The sequence below is a fragment of the Pempheris klunzingeri genome, chromosome 8 (assembly GCF_042242105.1).
Source record: "Pempheris klunzingeri isolate RE-2024b chromosome 8, fPemKlu1.hap1, whole genome shotgun sequence".
Taxonomy (NCBI): domain Eukaryota; kingdom Metazoa; phylum Chordata; class Actinopteri; order Acropomatiformes; family Pempheridae; genus Pempheris; species Pempheris klunzingeri.
Window position 1 is genome coordinate 22,077,329 of NC_092019.1, and position 16,667 is coordinate 22,093,995.

Here is a 16,667-nt window from a genome sequence, read left to right on the forward strand (position 1 = left end):
AATTACTGCATCCACAACTTTCTACTACTGCTACTAACAACAACAAGGTCTTATATTAACAATTATTTTCCTTGTTATTTTCTATTAATCGTGTGGTCCATAAAATATGAGAAAATAGTAAAAAAAAAAAATCCAAAAAGCTTGAGCTGACATATTTAAATAGCTTCTTTTGTATAAACTGCAGTCTACAACCATAAGGATAATTGATTTAATATAATAAATGACTGAAAATCAGCCAATGTTCACATTTGCAAAGCTGGAACCAGTAATTTTTTGCAGGTTTGTTTAAAAATGACTACCTGTTGCAGCTCTAGTCACAACATTCAACTGGTGCAGGAAAGATCGAAACACAACAATGTTGTTTTACAGTTAAAAGCCATATATTTTAAAGCCAGAAAAACAAACCACCATTTACTTTTTTTATGGAAAACATCTTTAATGGATTGTTAAGTGAGTACATATAGATACAAATGTTCTATCCTAGCTACAGTCAGGGCCAGATATTTGTAGGAACCAGTAGAGTGGCTGCACAGCAAAGCCTCCACCACGTGTGTGTGTGTGTGTGTGTGTGTGTGTGTGTGTGTGTCTTCTCAGGGCTGGAGACACAGGGCTAATCTGACATTAGGCCTTGTGCTGCAGTGAGCACATTTCGTCCAAAAAAAAAAAAAAAAAAGTGAATGCATGTCAGGGACTGTAAATCCTAAAAGACACTGTAGACACAGACGTAAATCAATAACAAATTGTGTCTGGACACCTTGTTTTTCTGTATTTTTTCTCTCTACTTGTAGAATTCGTGCTCCTGCTCGTCCTTCTTGATGACGGTCTTGTAAGCTTTTTCAAAGTCTTTGGCCAGGACGATATACCTGTTCTCACGCACGGCCAGCATGCCAGCCTGAAAAGAAGAAGAAGCAGCAGCAAAGTAAAAGATTATTTTCATTTCCATTAGTTTTCATTTCACATTGCTTCAAGAAAAGAAGAGGAGAGCGTAAATAAACAGATAATTCAACAGCTACAGCTCACCTCCTGGCAGATGGAGTTGATATCAGCTCCAGAGATCTTGTCTGGTCTGGCCACATCTGTACATCAGTTAAGGATGACTGAACAACACAGACGTGCCAAAATACACGCAAAACATCTGAGCGTCTGAGCTGTGGTAAAACATAATGATGGGGAATATGTAGCAATCATGCAGTGTAAACAGGCTGCAGATTTTCACCTTTCATTTTTTTGAAATAGCAAATTAACCAGCTGACTTTGTCTTTGTGATTCCAAGACTGTGTTTTTACATATTCGTCAGTCTGCAGGCAGAATTAACAGTCAGAAGATCAAACAATGACTTCTTCACAGGTCCACAAGAGAAAGCTTCTCACACTCAGAGCTCTGTGTTAAACGTGATAAATGTCATATTGATGCGACCAAATATGTGACTCGAAGCCAAACGTCACAGGTCATTAAATCTAAGAGGGGTTCATTTTCAGTAAAAACACAGGAGTAGGATTGATGAGTTCCTGCTGTCAGCCTCTGTGTTTTCAGTAAGAGAGAACGCACTCGTATGGCTGGAAGATAAACAGCAAACAGATACATCCTTACATATGGTAACCGACTGACTATGACACTATTAGAAGTATTTCAAACATGAGTCATTTTAGCGTCCATGACTCTACACACTCATCCCTCCACACAAGACTGATTGGGTGCCACAAATGATACTGCACACAGAAAAACACATATTCTGTACAGACCAGGAAAGGCTCAAAAGGGAGCTTGGGGCAAATGTGTTTTTTAAAAAGTTACGTGTATATGCTCTACACCAGGGAAGAATGATTATTAAAACAACAGAGTACTCAGCCAAAAGGAGGAAGAACCATTGGCACAAAAAGGCAGTGGTACCAAAAAAAGATGCTGATCTGATGCATGCAACTGCTTCAACACAAAAAAAAACAGCCCATATTGGAAGAGAAAAGAAATTCAAGCCATCTTGATTCATTGTTCCAGCAAACAAGTTCAAACTTATCTTGAAGCTTTATTCTATTCTATCTTTATGTAAAGCGCATGTATTATTTTGTACTATGGAAAATCCATCAAGGGAGCACAACATCCCATCTAACAGGAAAAGTTCATTTCTCACTGTTATACACACACAAACTTAGACATGCTGTTACTGAACCAAAAGGATACAGTCCTCCAGGTCGACCTCCTCAGAGAGGTTCATTTTACTGGTGATGGTGGAGAAAATGAGACGTTTCTGCCTGCGGTCAGGCAGGGGGAACTCAATCTTTCTGTCCAGACGACCAGGACGTAGCAGGGCAGGATCCAGCGTGTCTGCTCTGTTTGTGGCCATGATCACCTAAAAGGGGATCAAATGGCAATAGACGTCCTGTGAGCATGATGGCTTATTGTAAACATATCGTGATATGGAGAGCATTTGCTTCCACATAAAATCTTGGCCTCAGGCTCACCGACGGGGAGACAAATGAGCTAAACTTGGAATGCCCCCCCAGGTATCTACGACAATGGTTTTGCCGATGGTATCTGCCACTGACAATTTTCAATGGCATTAAAAGGACGATTACCTTTAATGGAAATGTTTGACTTTGCATTGTCAGTGTTATTTTGCCAATAGAAATGCTATACGTCAGGCAAAAAGAACTGCCCTTGCTACGTCTATAGTGTACCAGCAAGCACAATGCAAAGCTACAGCGGCACAGTTAACAGGATTTGTCAATATCATTTGTATACCCATGGCACATTGAATTTTTCACAGAAAAACCAGTCCTTAGAAATAAACAGCCATCCACTCTATATGCTGAAGGCTTCTTTGTGCAAGTCTGTGCTGCTTTCACAAATAGCTTAATGGAGAATAGCATTGAAGGAAGATTGACAACACAGAGCTTTTGGGTGCTTGCTGAGCTGAATGAATGGAAACAGGGCATAGTGACAATGGACATATGGAGATGGTGCAGTCACAGGGGAGAAGTTAAGAGTCAGACCGGTACATTGACTCACCTTGACGTTGACATTCTGGTCAAAGCCGTCCATTTGATTAAGCAGCTCAAGTAAGATTCTCTGTACCTCCCTGTCAGCTGCAGAAGAAAAAGACAAGGTCAAACACAAGAGTACATTTTTTGCCATGCTGTTGTTAACCGGAATGTAATCAGAGAAACACAAACATTCCTTTAAATTAAAAGTAACATTTGTCCCTAAATAAAATCTATAACAAACCCAGTGATTGAGATGGTGGTTTGGTTTGCGTACAGTTAGTCTACCAGTGAGCCACACATGTTCGTACCTCCAGTCTGTGCATCGAAACGCTTAGTGGCGATGGCATCGATCTCGTCAATGAAGATGATGGCCGGGGCATTTTCCTTCGCCAGCCGGAAGACGTCACGCACCATACGAGGGCCCTCACCCAAATACTTCTGCACAAACTCCGAGCCTACCACACGGATGAACGCCGCTGGGGACAGAGAGAACGGGCAAAGATTGTTTTATCTTTTCACTGTACACACCCTTTAACAATAATCCATAACTAAAATACAGTATCTACTGTCGCTGTCACTTATGGTTTGTAGTAATCTGCATTGTTTTAAATAATGGAATGATGTAAATATTGTCGTGTTTGAATCCAACTTCTACGGAAAAACGGCTTTGTGTCTAATTTGGTATCAAGATATCTCACTACACTAAAACATACAGGTTTCTGACATGAAGGACTTACCAGTGGTGTGGTGTGCCACTGCCTTGGCCAACATGGTCTTACCACAACCTGGAGGTCCATACATAAGGACACCCCTGGGTGGGTCAATGCCAATCTGAGAAAGGAGATAGAGTAGAGTTATTAAGTATCTAGCCCAGGTTTTGTACATTTTTAGAGAGCAAATTCATGTTATTTCCTTCACGGTGACAAGGAGTGTAAAATCTATGAATAATATTTGTCCATGTGTATCTGACCTGTTTGTAGAGCTCAAAGTGTGTGAGCGGCAGCTCTACAGCTTCTCTGACTTCCTGCTTCTGAATGTCCATACCACCAATGTCTGCATACATCACATCTGGCTTTTGGTCTGTGAGCAGAAACAGTGAAAAAGGAAAGTTACAGCAGCTCTACTATTCAAACATAGTAACTTCAGCCTTTTTTAAGAGCTTCAAAAAATGGCATCTGTGTATTTTCAACGGATGTGATTAATGGCCAATTGATCAAGAATTAATAAAGTGATTGTTTGGTATAAATAATGGGTAAAAACTATGAATGCAATTTTCTGTGAGAGTAGTAAAAAGTACTCTCCAGATATGACCATGGAGGTCTTTGCAGAGGAGCTATTCAAGCATGTCCAGAAATCCTCTGGGAGACAGCGGTACACAGTGTTTTACCTGACGTCAGCATCATAATGCTGCTGTCAGCTTCAGGAGGGAGCACATCCACCAGGGCATTGCTGTGCTTGTGCAAGGCCACCGAGGCGTTGGGCTTCAGCAGCTCTCTGTCGATGGTGCTCAGGATGCGCACATAGTAGTTGGACCCTGAGAGGGGAACAATGAGGAAGAGCACGGGAACAGAAGCCATTACACATTTAAACCATGTAGTTCACACTGAATAATTAAAATGTAACAACACACAGTATTGCTCTTCCACATCCTCTCAAAAGACTCTGAAAACCTGAACATAATAAAGCATTCAAATATACAACTTGTATGCATCATCTGCAATTCCATTAATTTTTAACTCCCAGTTTTATCTATTCATTTATTCATTTCCACAGCCAGTATTTTCTGGTTTTAATGCACACTATTTTATTTTCTATGTAACTATAGAAACGTAACGTAAACTGAATGCTAATAAGAACTTAAGTGTTCCTCAGTGCAGAGAATATCACCTTAATATTAAAGTTGAGACACACTAACATTTCAAACGAAAAAAATCAATAAAAAGGACAACACACACAACAGGAAACAACAGATTCTATTTCAGTGTTCTCACACTTGAGAACCAGTCCAGTCCCAGTTCCAAATCTAGCACGTCTTTAAATGCAATCATCTCATGATGAAGCCACGTCTGTTGGCGAGATTTTCAGTAACCGCTTCACACTGAAACTTAACATAGTCCAAAGACACAGGCTATTTGTTCACTGTTTTTGAGCACAGCTACCACAGGCAGATGAAACTTAATCAGTAAATAGATACATGCAGCAGTAGAAAACACTTAATGTTAATAAAATTTCAATGTTTCAGATCCCATCTCAAGGTGCAGCTGCAATCATATCCATTTTAAAATGTACAAGGTTAGTCTTGTGTTTGTGTTTAACAGTCTGAAATGCTGCGACATAATTAGTTGAAGCTGGAGTCAGTCTTTTATATTAAGGCAGGTTTTTATTCATATTATTTCACGGTACCTGTAGTAGAGCCAACAATGGCTGTGTTCTGGTCAACAGCTTCCAGGAACTGGCCGATGACAAGCGGGATGCTCTGTATCCTCTTCACCTCCTCCTGGGCATGGAGGAACTCTTTCTTCAGGTTCTTCTGTTCATCTTTGATGTATTCCTCCTGCACCTCCAGGAACTCCAGCTCCTGTTGCAGCTTCTGCAAACACACAACAAGAGGAATGAAAAGGTGAGAGCCTGCTGGAGTACCATAAAGCTTTGCCGGATATTACTGACCAAAGTTGGTGACTTGTGCTCTGACATAGAAAGTTGAAGAACCACTAAGACAACAAATGTTTCATTAAAAACATTTTGAAATGTTGGGGGAAAAAAAACAGTAAATGCAGATTTATCTGCAAAGGCAGTGTGGATGAAGTTAATCCAAAAATACATGTTATGTTTCATCATGAATATAAATTGCCGAGATGGAAATTTTTGAATACATTGGCCTGAGGAGACCTGTTTATACCAAATGCACTACATTGTATCTGATGTAAACTAATGTTCACATTTTCAACATAAACTGAAGTAGGCAGATCTATATTGGATGAACCTTGTGTAAATAGGATCTGACAAGATTGAAACCAGGCTGCAGTAATCTTAAGCATAATTAGACAAATTTGTTGTGTTTCTATTCCATTGTGATGGAAATTTCGGCAGTCCACAGTCCTCAAGCTATAACATTGTGGGTAGGGTATAACCTTCAATACAAAAGCATGAACAGATATCAGACCTTGTATCTGCTGTAAAGGTCCTCCAGATCTTCTGGTTCTGGGGCCAGGAATGACAGCCCTGTCTGGGGTCTGGAGGTCAGTACTGCTGGCATTTCTTCCTGTGAAGGTGCAAAACAACATTAACATTTGAAATTAACAAACTAATGTATTTAACATCACACATCAGCGGAAAACTTGTATTGTATTCAAAGGGTGGTATGTTACTGTTATTTGGGCTCAGAAACAGAGTACAGCGAAAATCTAACTTTGGAGAATCACACCGATAAACAACAACTCTGTTATGACCCTGCAGCCAACAGACAAGAGACACTAGCTTAGCTACCACCAACTCGTTAACAGCTAGCTAACTAACAGCTAGCTAAAGCGAAAACTAAACATACACAAAAACCGCTTGCAACGCAGCGATGAACATTAAGAATACCCTCCAAGTGATTAACATCAAATAGCTTTACAAAATCAATACAGCTTTACACAATCATCATCTAGTTTTTAAACACACCATGCTAATGCTAGCAGCTACCCTGCATGACATAGCAACTGCAGTAAGTGGAGAATGAATTGGCAGGTTTACGTTTCGCCAGTGTTAACGAGCTAACAAATGGTAAAAGACTACGATAAACAAATATAAACAGTGACACTCAAAACAAGTATATTTACAAAGGTCTACTCCACACGCTCCGTTAGTTTAAAGAGCAAAACACGAAACAATCACACGAATTCATACCGGGCTCTTTTCTACAGCTACGAGGTCCTCCATGTTGAAATATGCCTGACGATTGACGTTATGACGTGACACGCTGGCAGAAGGTTGTGTGGGTAATGTAGTTCATCGCACGGGATAGGCATTTTATTGCTTCAGGCTACTTTATGAAACATTTTATTGTGTTTAACTAATGTTTAAAAAATGTGTCACACATATAAAATCAGCAAGGGGTCTGAAGAAATGTATAAAAGAAACAAAACAAACGCTTTTTAATGATTTCTGAAATCATTCACATCCAGTGTGACTACATTTGCATAAACTGCTCATTAGATAAGATTCAACTTCATTGTCACTGCACAGAGTACAAGCGCTAAGACAATGAAATGCAGTTTCGCGTCGAAAACCAAAAGCAAAAAAGCAGGAAAGTGCAGAATATGTTCACACATGTCGTGGTAGCATATAAATAAATAAAATAAGCCTATATGCAGTAGGAACAGTATTCACTGAAGATAATGGCTGTAATGAATTCGCTATATTATAGAGTAGAAGTAGAAGAGTATAAACAGAGTGCAGATATAGTCTAAAAAGTCTAAAAATGTGCACATATCTGACTTCTGTTGTAGGCTAAAGGGGTGAGTGTAGCAGAGCCCAGCTAAGACAGATGCAACCACTTTTAGAGAATATAAAAGAAATAAATACCACTTATTAGTATTTTTATGCCTTATGTGTCAACTGAGAGTAGTTTTTAAACCGTTTTTGACACCTTTTTACCACAGGTTACTGGATGTGCTGAGACAATAGTGTTGCAGAACTTGGGGTCTTCACACCTCTGCTATATCGATGAATCACACACACACACACACACACACACACACACACACCCACACACACCACAACGTTTTCTATTCACAGATGGATGATTACACTACAGATGCATTTTTCCCTTGTGTAGGAGGACATGTGGAAAAAGTACATCATTGTCTATCAGCAATAGACAGACCTCCGCATTTTCTTCTGGGGAGATGGTGGTTTGTTTAAAGCGCATCAATACATCTTGGTCTAATAATCTATTAGTCGCCCATGTTGGTGGTTGACAAACAAGGAAAAGAGAACTTTACGGTTCAGTCAGCACATGATTGTTATCTTAAGTGAGCCTGACAGTTTGTCTTTAACCTAATCTTCATCGGTAGTTAAAACTTTTCGGACTTCTTGCTAATGTTGGCCAGTAAATTGAGTTTAACAGTTCAGAGTTTGGAAACATCAGTCGAAAAAACAATCTCACAGATTATTTAAATCAGCTGATGTTTCCAAGATGCTCAGAATCAAGAGAAGTTTAAACATCTACAGTTTTATCACAATTGAACCACATTGGCATGCTGATGAAGACCATGTGATAAAGTTGAAAGCTCCAAAACAAGCAAGTAACTGGACATTGAATGGAGGTTGTTTTGTCAGTATGTTATTCTATAACTTTTCACCAAAAGGAGCTCAAACAGGTCCACCCTGTTAGCTTTCACTTTCAAGTCAACATTGTCATTTTTTGACAATCTTTTATACTTATTTTATCTACTTATTTACATACTGCATTTCATTTGAAAAGTCTTCAGTACTTGCGCATTTTACATTTGTTTACATTTCTAAGGTTCCCCAGAGGAAACTCCAGAGGAAGTGGTATCAGATATGCCTGCGTGAGCTTCATTTGTGTGCAATCAAAGGAGGTAACAGCATCTTTTTTTTGTGTGTCTGCAGTCGAAACACATTTTAAAGATCATTTTGTCGGTTGTTGATAATGAAGAAGTGGACACAATGGATGTTTCTCTACTTCATGGTCTCAGGTACAATTTCAAAAGCTTTTTAAATTGTAAATGGAAAGTGTGTGTATGTTTGTGAAGCTTGTCTTTGCTATCATTGTTATTCTGTTAAAAAAGTGCAGATCTGGATTTGACAAAAACTATGGTTTAACCTTAGTCTCAGGTTGTTGTTTTTTTTACCACGCTACCTTCTTCCCCATCTCTGGACCTTTTTTTGTAGCGTCTGCGGACTCCCACAGCAAAAGGCTGGTGGGCCGATGACTTTTTTTTTTTTATTTTCTAAAGTTCTACAATTTAAAAAAATTCTAATCTGTAGTATATTAAGTATACATTCCCATGATCTTGTGGCAATAGAAAGAGAGAGGAGATATGCAACAAAGGTCCACAGCCCAAATTTCAGGTAGTTTTGGTTACAAGTTATCTGCCTTAACTATTCAGCCCCTGGTCATGGTATCATTATTACTGCATGTGAAACTAAATGAATGACTAAATGACTTTCACTATCACACCCTCTCTGTAACATTCTTTTTGTCTTCCTTTATAAACTTTTTATGGCATTTTTGCTAAATCCTGTAAAATCATGCACCAGCTCTGAGCAGATATAATTTGTCATTAGACAAGTTTCACTTTACAGGCTGTTGGTTAACGGCTTGGCTGCCATGGATCAACACTTTTGGTAACTGAAAGCTGAAGCCAACATTCAGTAGGAGAGGACACATCCTCCTGTTCTACAACAAGTGTCTCAGAAAATCCTGTTTTTTCACTTCTTTTCTAATGTTCTAATGTTTGAATAATGTTCATCAGGCCTTGCGTGAAGCTTGGTGGCATTGTTGCATCTCAGCTCCCCCTCAGTTTCGTTGCGTCTCTGGGTTTAAATTTGGATTTTTATTTAATTGGGTCCAATGACTGCAACCATGGCAGAACCTCAAACTTCAGGCTATAAAACCTTCCCTCAGAAATCTGCGGCTGAAGTCATAGATGCTACATCCACATTTCTCTTCAGTCTGTTTGGAGCCGTGTGTCCTAATGACTAATAACCTATCAATCTAAGATAATGCTTAACAGGCAGAAAAGTTTTTTTCAGTAATCTGAAATACAGAAAGTAGTGCCACCTACATGCAGCTATAACATGACAATAGATTCCAAATAGTTTTCTCTACTAAGCTGAAAATTGTTTGTTCAAACATTGTTGCCCTGTACTGGCAATCACCATATGACACCACACAGAAGTAGAACCACACAGAAAGAGGTTAGGCATCTCTCTGAAAGACACACTGATCTGGTCTACTTTTAACAGGAAGTTATTAAGAATAGAATAGAATAGATAGAATAGAATAGATAGACTTTATTGTCTGCCCGAGACGGTGACAGAAATTCTCCTTTGACAAGGCTCCAACAGGTTATACAGCATCCTGTCATTGGTTTTGTCTTTTTATTTTCATGGCTGTTTTTTAGGTACTCGCTCCCTGGTCGAGGTCCACCAACCGCCTGTGCTCACCACGCCTCTGGGTCATGATGTGGTGCTGCCATGCCAGTTCACTCTCTCCCACAATGAGAGAATGGTCACCCCACCAGTTCTGTATTGGATGTGCTCATCACAGAACACGGACAATGCCAGGATGTGGCCCATTTCTGACAAATATGAGGGACGAGTTGCCCTTCTGGACAATAATCGGAGCTCCTCAAATAAGTCCATAATCCTGAAGAATGTGCAGTGGGCCGACAGTGGGAAGTACCTGTGCAAAATGTCCATCACCACAGAGAGGGAAAAAAGTTTCAGGAAGAGGGGAAATGAAACTTTACTGATGGTTTATGGTATGTACAACATTTCTAAAGTTTCATTTTGTGTGTTGAAATCAGGTTCAGGACATAGAATATAGATTTAGAATCTATTTTAGGACAGGCGAGGCCGTGGTTAGGTCGGGGTAGGCCTCAAGCCTTGAGCCTCAAACCTCCACAGCCATTTGCAACCAGGGTCTGCAGCATATTGTGATCTCATGGGGGAAGTTTCAGCTGGAAACTTCTTAAGAAATGTAGAGAAAAAGGAAGAAGTTATTGATCAAGTTGTAAATGGTGGGTGATATGAAAAACAGTAAATATGTGTGTATTTATGTTGAAAATAAAATGTACACAGTTATCTGCATCACAGTGTACTGTGGAGCTTTGGTTTGGGACACACTCTTCAAATAAGGGAAATAACGCAGAAAAGAAAGTGAAATGAATCAAGATAAATTTGTTTTCATTGGCTGTTTGCAAAGTTAAGGACAAAAAGTTTGCCCCGTCTATTTAAAAATCTATTAATTTAACTGTCAACTATCATTTCACTATTACAACCTCAGCTCTAATCTATAGTAGGCAAAGGTGAGAAATCAGATCTGCCTGCATCTGTGTGCATTTCTTTCAGACACCATGATCTTTAACCTCAGCTGCCACAATGACTCTCTGCTCTGGTGTGAAGCCAACGTGACCCGAGATTCCAGATTTGTTCTGTCCATTTTTCTTGATGGGTGCCGACTCCCGACCGCCAGCTCCGCTCGAGGGGATGCTGCTGCAGCTCTGCCCTACGCCACTCTCTCCGAGGCCACCACTCTGAGTAGGGGAGGAAAATACGAGTGTCAGCTACACCTGAACAATGAGCTGATAACGAAGAGCTTCTTCCACTACCATCCGCCTGGTAACAAACCTCCCCCCCCCCCGATCTGATTCATGCATGCACGTTTCACACCTGCTGCTCTGTATAAACACTCCTCAGCCTCTGCTAAGCGGAGCTGTTCTTTCCACCAGTCATTTATCAATCACAGTTTTTGTAGGTGGCTTAGGTGGAGTACGCGTCCTGTCAGCATTCTACTGCAATGGTGGTTTTCTGAGAAAAATGCTTTTTGGGCCATAGTGGATTTTTTGTTGCAATACAGCAAGTGGTCACTGAGAAAAACTGGCGGTTTGATGCAAATCTTTAGTGATTATAATAAGAGTAGAAAACAGGCACGACAGGACCCAGGTATTAAAAACAGCACACAAGTAAAAACCCAACCAAGAACTAAGATAAACTGACAACAAACAAGCACCTGGCCAGGCTGACTGATGAGGGAAGTAAAAGCATGCTGGGTTACCAAGGAACAGGCCGTATGAAGGGTGGGGAAACACGCAAAGACAGGAACTAACAGACATGAGCGAAAAATAGTACAGAATTTAACAGGAAACAATAAATGAGTAAGAGAACCCACAATAATCAACGTAGCCCTTCAGAAAAACAACTGAGAGAATAATAAAAGACATCTGTAGGCTTTGTAGGTTGGGTTTGTTTTCATTTTGCCACTGGGGTGGCAAGATTTTCATTGTCTGCGTTGTTAATTCTGCATTTTCAGGAGGAAAGAGGAGAGTATATCCCACCTTGTATCAATGTGTGATTTAATCTCGGGACTCTTCATATCTGTGCTTTTGTGTTTTTCTCAGAGCCAAGTGAGGCAGTGTTTCCAGAGCCGTGGTGCCTCTATGCAGCTCTCCTCCTGGTGCCTGCCACCATCCTGTTGAGCCTCCTAACCTCCTGGCTGCTGTGCAGATGCTGAGTCTGTCAACATCTGGCTGGAACGGTGAGGTTTAGCAATGGCGATCCAGGCTTTCAGCTGTAGGAGATATAGGCCTCTCACTGGGGCACCAATAATGTGGCAGGTTGACTACCATTTAATTAATTAATTAATTAAAAGCTCTCGTATCAATAGGGGCACCACCCGTCATTGGACGGGAAATTCAACTTATTATTTTCTTAGCACAGATGGCTTCAGGTCTTTAACCTTAAGAATTAAGCACTAAACATTAAACAGTCTCAGTTCTAAATGTGTAAGTTCTCAGTGGCATTGATCCTCTTAGACCTTGTTATGAAGAAATATCCAGGCAGCGAAGTGGCGATTAATACACCTTTTTATTAATAAATGCTAAATATCAACATAAAACACTAATGACTATAAAGGCAGATGAGACAGAAATGACACTAGACAGACAACAATCAAGACATAAGACTAACATTGCTGATAAACCTTTGGATTAGTGATAGTGAAATGAAACTGAATACGGATTTTACCGGAGGACGAGGGAAACCCATCTGACTTTAAGAATGTTATAGTTAGAACCACAGAGGATCCACTGACTACTCTCCCTGCAGACTTAGATAGATCTCAGAGCTACACTGACACCAACTTGTTAACTAGCACCAGCTGTTATACTTGACGTGGTTTCCAGGGGAGGAGGAGAGAGAGGAGCTCTCTCTGGAGGCTGAGACAGGAGGCTGGAGGGCCTTGGCGATGTCGGCTCAGTTCACTCGGCACCGTGGTTCAGGAACTTGAAGGTTCTGGTGGATCAGGATGTGCTGGTTCTTGGCGGTGGCGTCTGTCGGTCCGTCCGGACTACAGGACAGCCAGCGGCATTCAGCTCTTAATAGGCAGGGTGCTGGATCTGGATCTGATGTTGGCCTCAGCTTCAAAACTCATTTAAAGCTCACTAAGAAAAAGTTGTCGCTGGTCACACGCAACAGTTCAGAGTTATCAAAAACGAGAGTTGCTATCAAAGAGTACTTGGTTCTGGCTGGTGTTTCAGGCGGTATTTAAGAGGACTTTAAGAAAACTCTGTTACACTTTCAGTCATAGTGATCAGCTATAACTTCAGAAGAACGGTCTACAAAAGTTTAACTTGAAGGTAGCAGGCACAAAGATTATAAGTAACAAAGTAAAACTTAAAAGGGAAAAATAAAAATAAAATTAAAAAAACGGCAAAGCAGAAAAGAAGGGGGCTAAGCAATGACAGAAGGGAAGACAGAGGTTTTATCCTCTGCATCTTAGGGGCGTGTTCTCCTCTGACAGAGGGACGCCTGTGTCATCACTAAAAGTTTAGACGTATTAAATTAGATTTCTGTTTCATATTCACTATGTTCCAAATCCATTTTCATTCCTAACACTGCATGGTATACAGAATCAAGATATTTCATCTCCAATACATATATTCATTAAGTCTTTACCAAATAACTTCCTCAATGGCATGACACACAATGACCTAATCTTTAACATTCTCAAGTTTGCATTAACTTCCATTACTCTAATTATCACATGACACAGATTAAACAGACCTGGATTGAATATACTGTTGGTTAGTTTCTAATTTATTAGACACAGATTATTAATTATATGGACTTCCTGAGTCTTTTCACTCATTGGTGAATTACAGTGTTATCACAGGATTTGAAGCAGCATCCTCAAAAGTTGAAATTGGTTAGTTGGTCATCCTTGGATATTCATGAACATGTCGGTTACACCATTAGACAAAAGAACACATTAATTAGCATTAATTGATCTGTGGGCACTTTGGACAGTTCCTTTAACCACATTTAAACTTATAGCAGAAATGAAAGAATGTTCGTACAGACTTCACTCATTCCTCTCTGTGATCAGTCTGGCCTGGACCTCAGGGGTCCACGAGTGAAGGAGAGACCACAGGGTCGCTCGGACAGGAGCGACCCCGTGGTTCATAGAGGGTTCAGAACGTATATGTCGATAGAAGCTCTTTGTTAACTTTGTGTGGCAGTCACTGTGAGGCCTTTTACACCACACCTACCCAGAGGCAAGCTTTGGGTTCCATCACTTCATCATTGTCACTTATCAGTCTTTTTAGCGTTCATCACGTTATCATCCGGAACTCTCATACAATGGCTTCCTGTTTTGGATAAGTCAGTTCAGGGTTAATTCACAGCCAGTACACTGTTAAAGCATGGGTTTGTGGCAACCCCCCCCCCCCCCTTTCCTCTGTCACAGGACAGTCCAGGAGGTCATAGGGCAAGTGAGTCAGCCACACTACTGGTTCGACGGGCTACACAGCGGAGAATCGATACCCATCTCCCATCTTTAAGATCAAAGTCACTCATAAGCAGGGACAAACACTCATCAATTCACTTCAAGTTAAAAGGTGGAGTACACTGTTCTATGTGGTTGCTGCCTAATTCAGAGGCAAAGTCCCAACACATCGCCACAAGAACTCCGGGTAATCTGAAAAGTACCTCCTCACTACTAGGTGCTTTCCATGGAAAAGTACCTAGTAGCGAGGAGGTACTTTTCAGATGGAGGTTTTTCAAAATCCCGGAGAAAAGTTCCTGCGATGGAAACTGACCACAAAGGGGGACATACTGTATATAATGTTTGATCATTTGGTCACAAGACAAATATTACCAGCTAAACTCCAAACAATCAAGCCAGGACAGTTAGCATTTAAAGAAAACCAAACTAATGTAATCCAAAGAAATACACTTTACCTCTCATCCTTTTGTCCAGGCCTGTCAAGACACCCACCTACAGCAGCTGCAGCCAGACCAGAAACTCAAAAAGAACATGGATTAGAACTAATTAAGGCAAACGTAACTAAATGTGTGCACAATAAATAGAAACTAGTGTAGTGCAAACAATAAAAAAAAAAAGAATGATGCGTGAAACAAAAGCTATGTGTCATCAAGTATCTGTCAGCCGATGCATGTGCCATGTGAGTGCAGTAACTATAAGGTCAATTAGAAGAAATAGTAAAAATAAGTATTACAGCAGCAGGTGTGGCCATCACATGTTTCAGAAACGTGGTAAATATATCACATGATGTGGAGCATTTTAAAAGAAAACTTTGCAGGGTGTAAATAATGGAAACCAACCAAACTGTATCAGCCCCTGAAGTGAATTGATGATATTTCAGGATCAAATACATCATGATAATGGAACATGGCTGATAAAGCTTTGGCCAAAATGCAATAAAGACATTAAACAAGATTCAAATAACCTTGCTCTACATCAGACAAAGTAAATCCCCGTCCGCAGGCTCCTCCTTCATCAGAAATGTGTACTTGTGCTTCCCTTTTCAGGGTCACTTTCTTCACAATCCTTTCCCGTTTCCTTGTGCTGAAAGAAGAAGGGCTATTTTTGTTGCTTCACCTCCCCCTGAAGGCGACTGAGAGCAGCTGCATCAACCGGGAATCAGTGCGAGTGACCCCCTTTTCCCTTTAGTCATTAAAACATTTCTGTGATAACTAGAAATACAACCATGTGGCATTAGCTTAACCGGAAATATAAACCTGAAACACAAACAATCAAATGGGTGAGCAGATGCAGCTGCTCATGGCCTGCATAAGAGACTCCTCTGTGCCGACGTGAAAAAGACCAAGAAGATGAGTGTGGATTTGCACACATGATTCTTTATCACTGTTAAATGCTTGTTGTTATAGTGCTCTTGTTTATTCTTTTATCCAGTTTATTTATTCTCTTTGGCTTATAACCGGATCTGAGATCTTCATTTTGTGCCATTTCATGTGGAAATGTGTGCAGGTAATACAATAAAGATCCTGCGTCCGACTGGATGAGTGATATTCACCCTCACTGGTGTTGTTGCTGTGAGTGAAGTTAATCCACATATTTAAAAAGATGAATGGGGATGTTGGTGGAATTAGGGACAGGAAGGTCACACACACACACACACACACACAGGGACATTGCATTTGTCATGACGAGGACAGGGATGCAATCGGCACAGTAATCCTCAACACTGGCTTCATGAAATGGCCAAATCGAGAGATCAGCGGGCACACGCGCACACACACACACACACACACACACAGCGGGACTGCTTCCTCTTTGAGCTGAGTCACACAGAAAGTCAGTGCACCTGTGGTCATGCTACATGTGGTTGTGTTGGGCTGTGTGCGTCTGCCTATGTGGGTCAGTGACTGAGACAGAAAGCGGTAATGGCTACAAAAGTGGGCAGTTGACGGTTGAAGAGTCGGTGGATGGCTGAGAAGAGGACGCGGTCAAAGCGAGTACATGAGAAACTTTGTGTGCAGTTATGAGTGATTTAGTGACAAACACTTAGTTCTGAGGTGAGTAACCCCTCTGAAATCCAAATGTCGGATGTTAATTTGAAATGAGCTAAAACAGTAGGTATCTGAAGACTGTGAGATGTTCACTAATCCAATGAGTTCAGAGCATTTTGATGA

The 16,667-nt window shown here is 40.6% G+C and overlaps 2 protein-coding genes across 2 annotated transcripts; one reads left to right on the forward strand and one right to left on the reverse strand.

Annotated features, from left to right (window-relative positions):
- Positions 1-421: 421 nt before the first annotated feature.
- Positions 422-6,920, reverse strand: psmc4 (proteasome 26S subunit, ATPase 4). The gene is made up of 11 exons (XM_070834622.1): positions 6,870-6,920; positions 6,145-6,243; positions 5,385-5,571; positions 4,369-4,515; positions 3,952-4,061; positions 3,719-3,812; positions 3,290-3,457; positions 3,007-3,083; positions 2,179-2,347; positions 1,021-1,076; positions 422-892 (listed from the first exon to the last, which is right to left on the reverse strand). Exons 1-11 carry the CDS (start codon positions 6,900-6,902, stop codon positions 779-781), a joined length of 1,254 nt encoding a protein of 417 aa, XP_070690723.1. The 5' UTR covers positions 6,903-6,920; the 3' UTR covers positions 422-778.
- Positions 6,921-8,599: 1,679 nt separating this feature from the next.
- LOC139205671 (uncharacterized) lies at positions 8,600-15,971 on the forward strand. Its single transcript, XM_070835957.1, has 5 exons — positions 8,600-8,683; positions 10,115-10,474; positions 11,064-11,333; positions 12,113-12,249; positions 15,543-15,971. Exons 1-4 carry the CDS (start codon positions 8,638-8,640, stop codon positions 12,223-12,225), a joined length of 789 nt encoding a protein of 262 aa, XP_070692058.1. The 5' UTR covers positions 8,600-8,637; the 3' UTR covers positions 12,226-12,249; positions 15,543-15,971.
- The last annotated feature ends 696 nt before the right edge of the window (positions 15,972-16,667 follow it).

Coding starts and splice junctions, on each gene's coding strand:
- LOC139205671 (XM_070835957.1), top strand. CDS start 8,638: ATGAAGAAGTGGACACAATGGATGTTTCTCTACTTCATGGTCTCAG. Junction 8,684..10,114: donor TCTCTACTTCATGGTCTCAG/GTACAATTTCAA, acceptor GCTGTTTTTTAG/GTACTCGCTCCCTGGTCGAG. Junction 11,334..12,112: donor CTTCCACTACCATCCGCCTG/GTAACAAACCTC, acceptor TGTTTTTCTCAG/AGCCAAGTGAGGCAGTGTTT.
- psmc4 (XM_070834622.1), bottom strand. CDS start 6,902: ATGGAGGACCTCGTAGCTGTAGAAAAGAGCCCG. Junction 6,244..6,869: donor TAGCTGTAGAAAAGAGCCCG/GTATGAATTCGT, acceptor GCACCTTCACAG/GAAGAAATGCCAGCAGTACT. Junction 1,077..2,178: donor GGAGGTCGACCTGGAGGACT/GTATCCTTTTGG, acceptor ACTGATGTACAG/ATGTGGCCAGACCAGACAAG.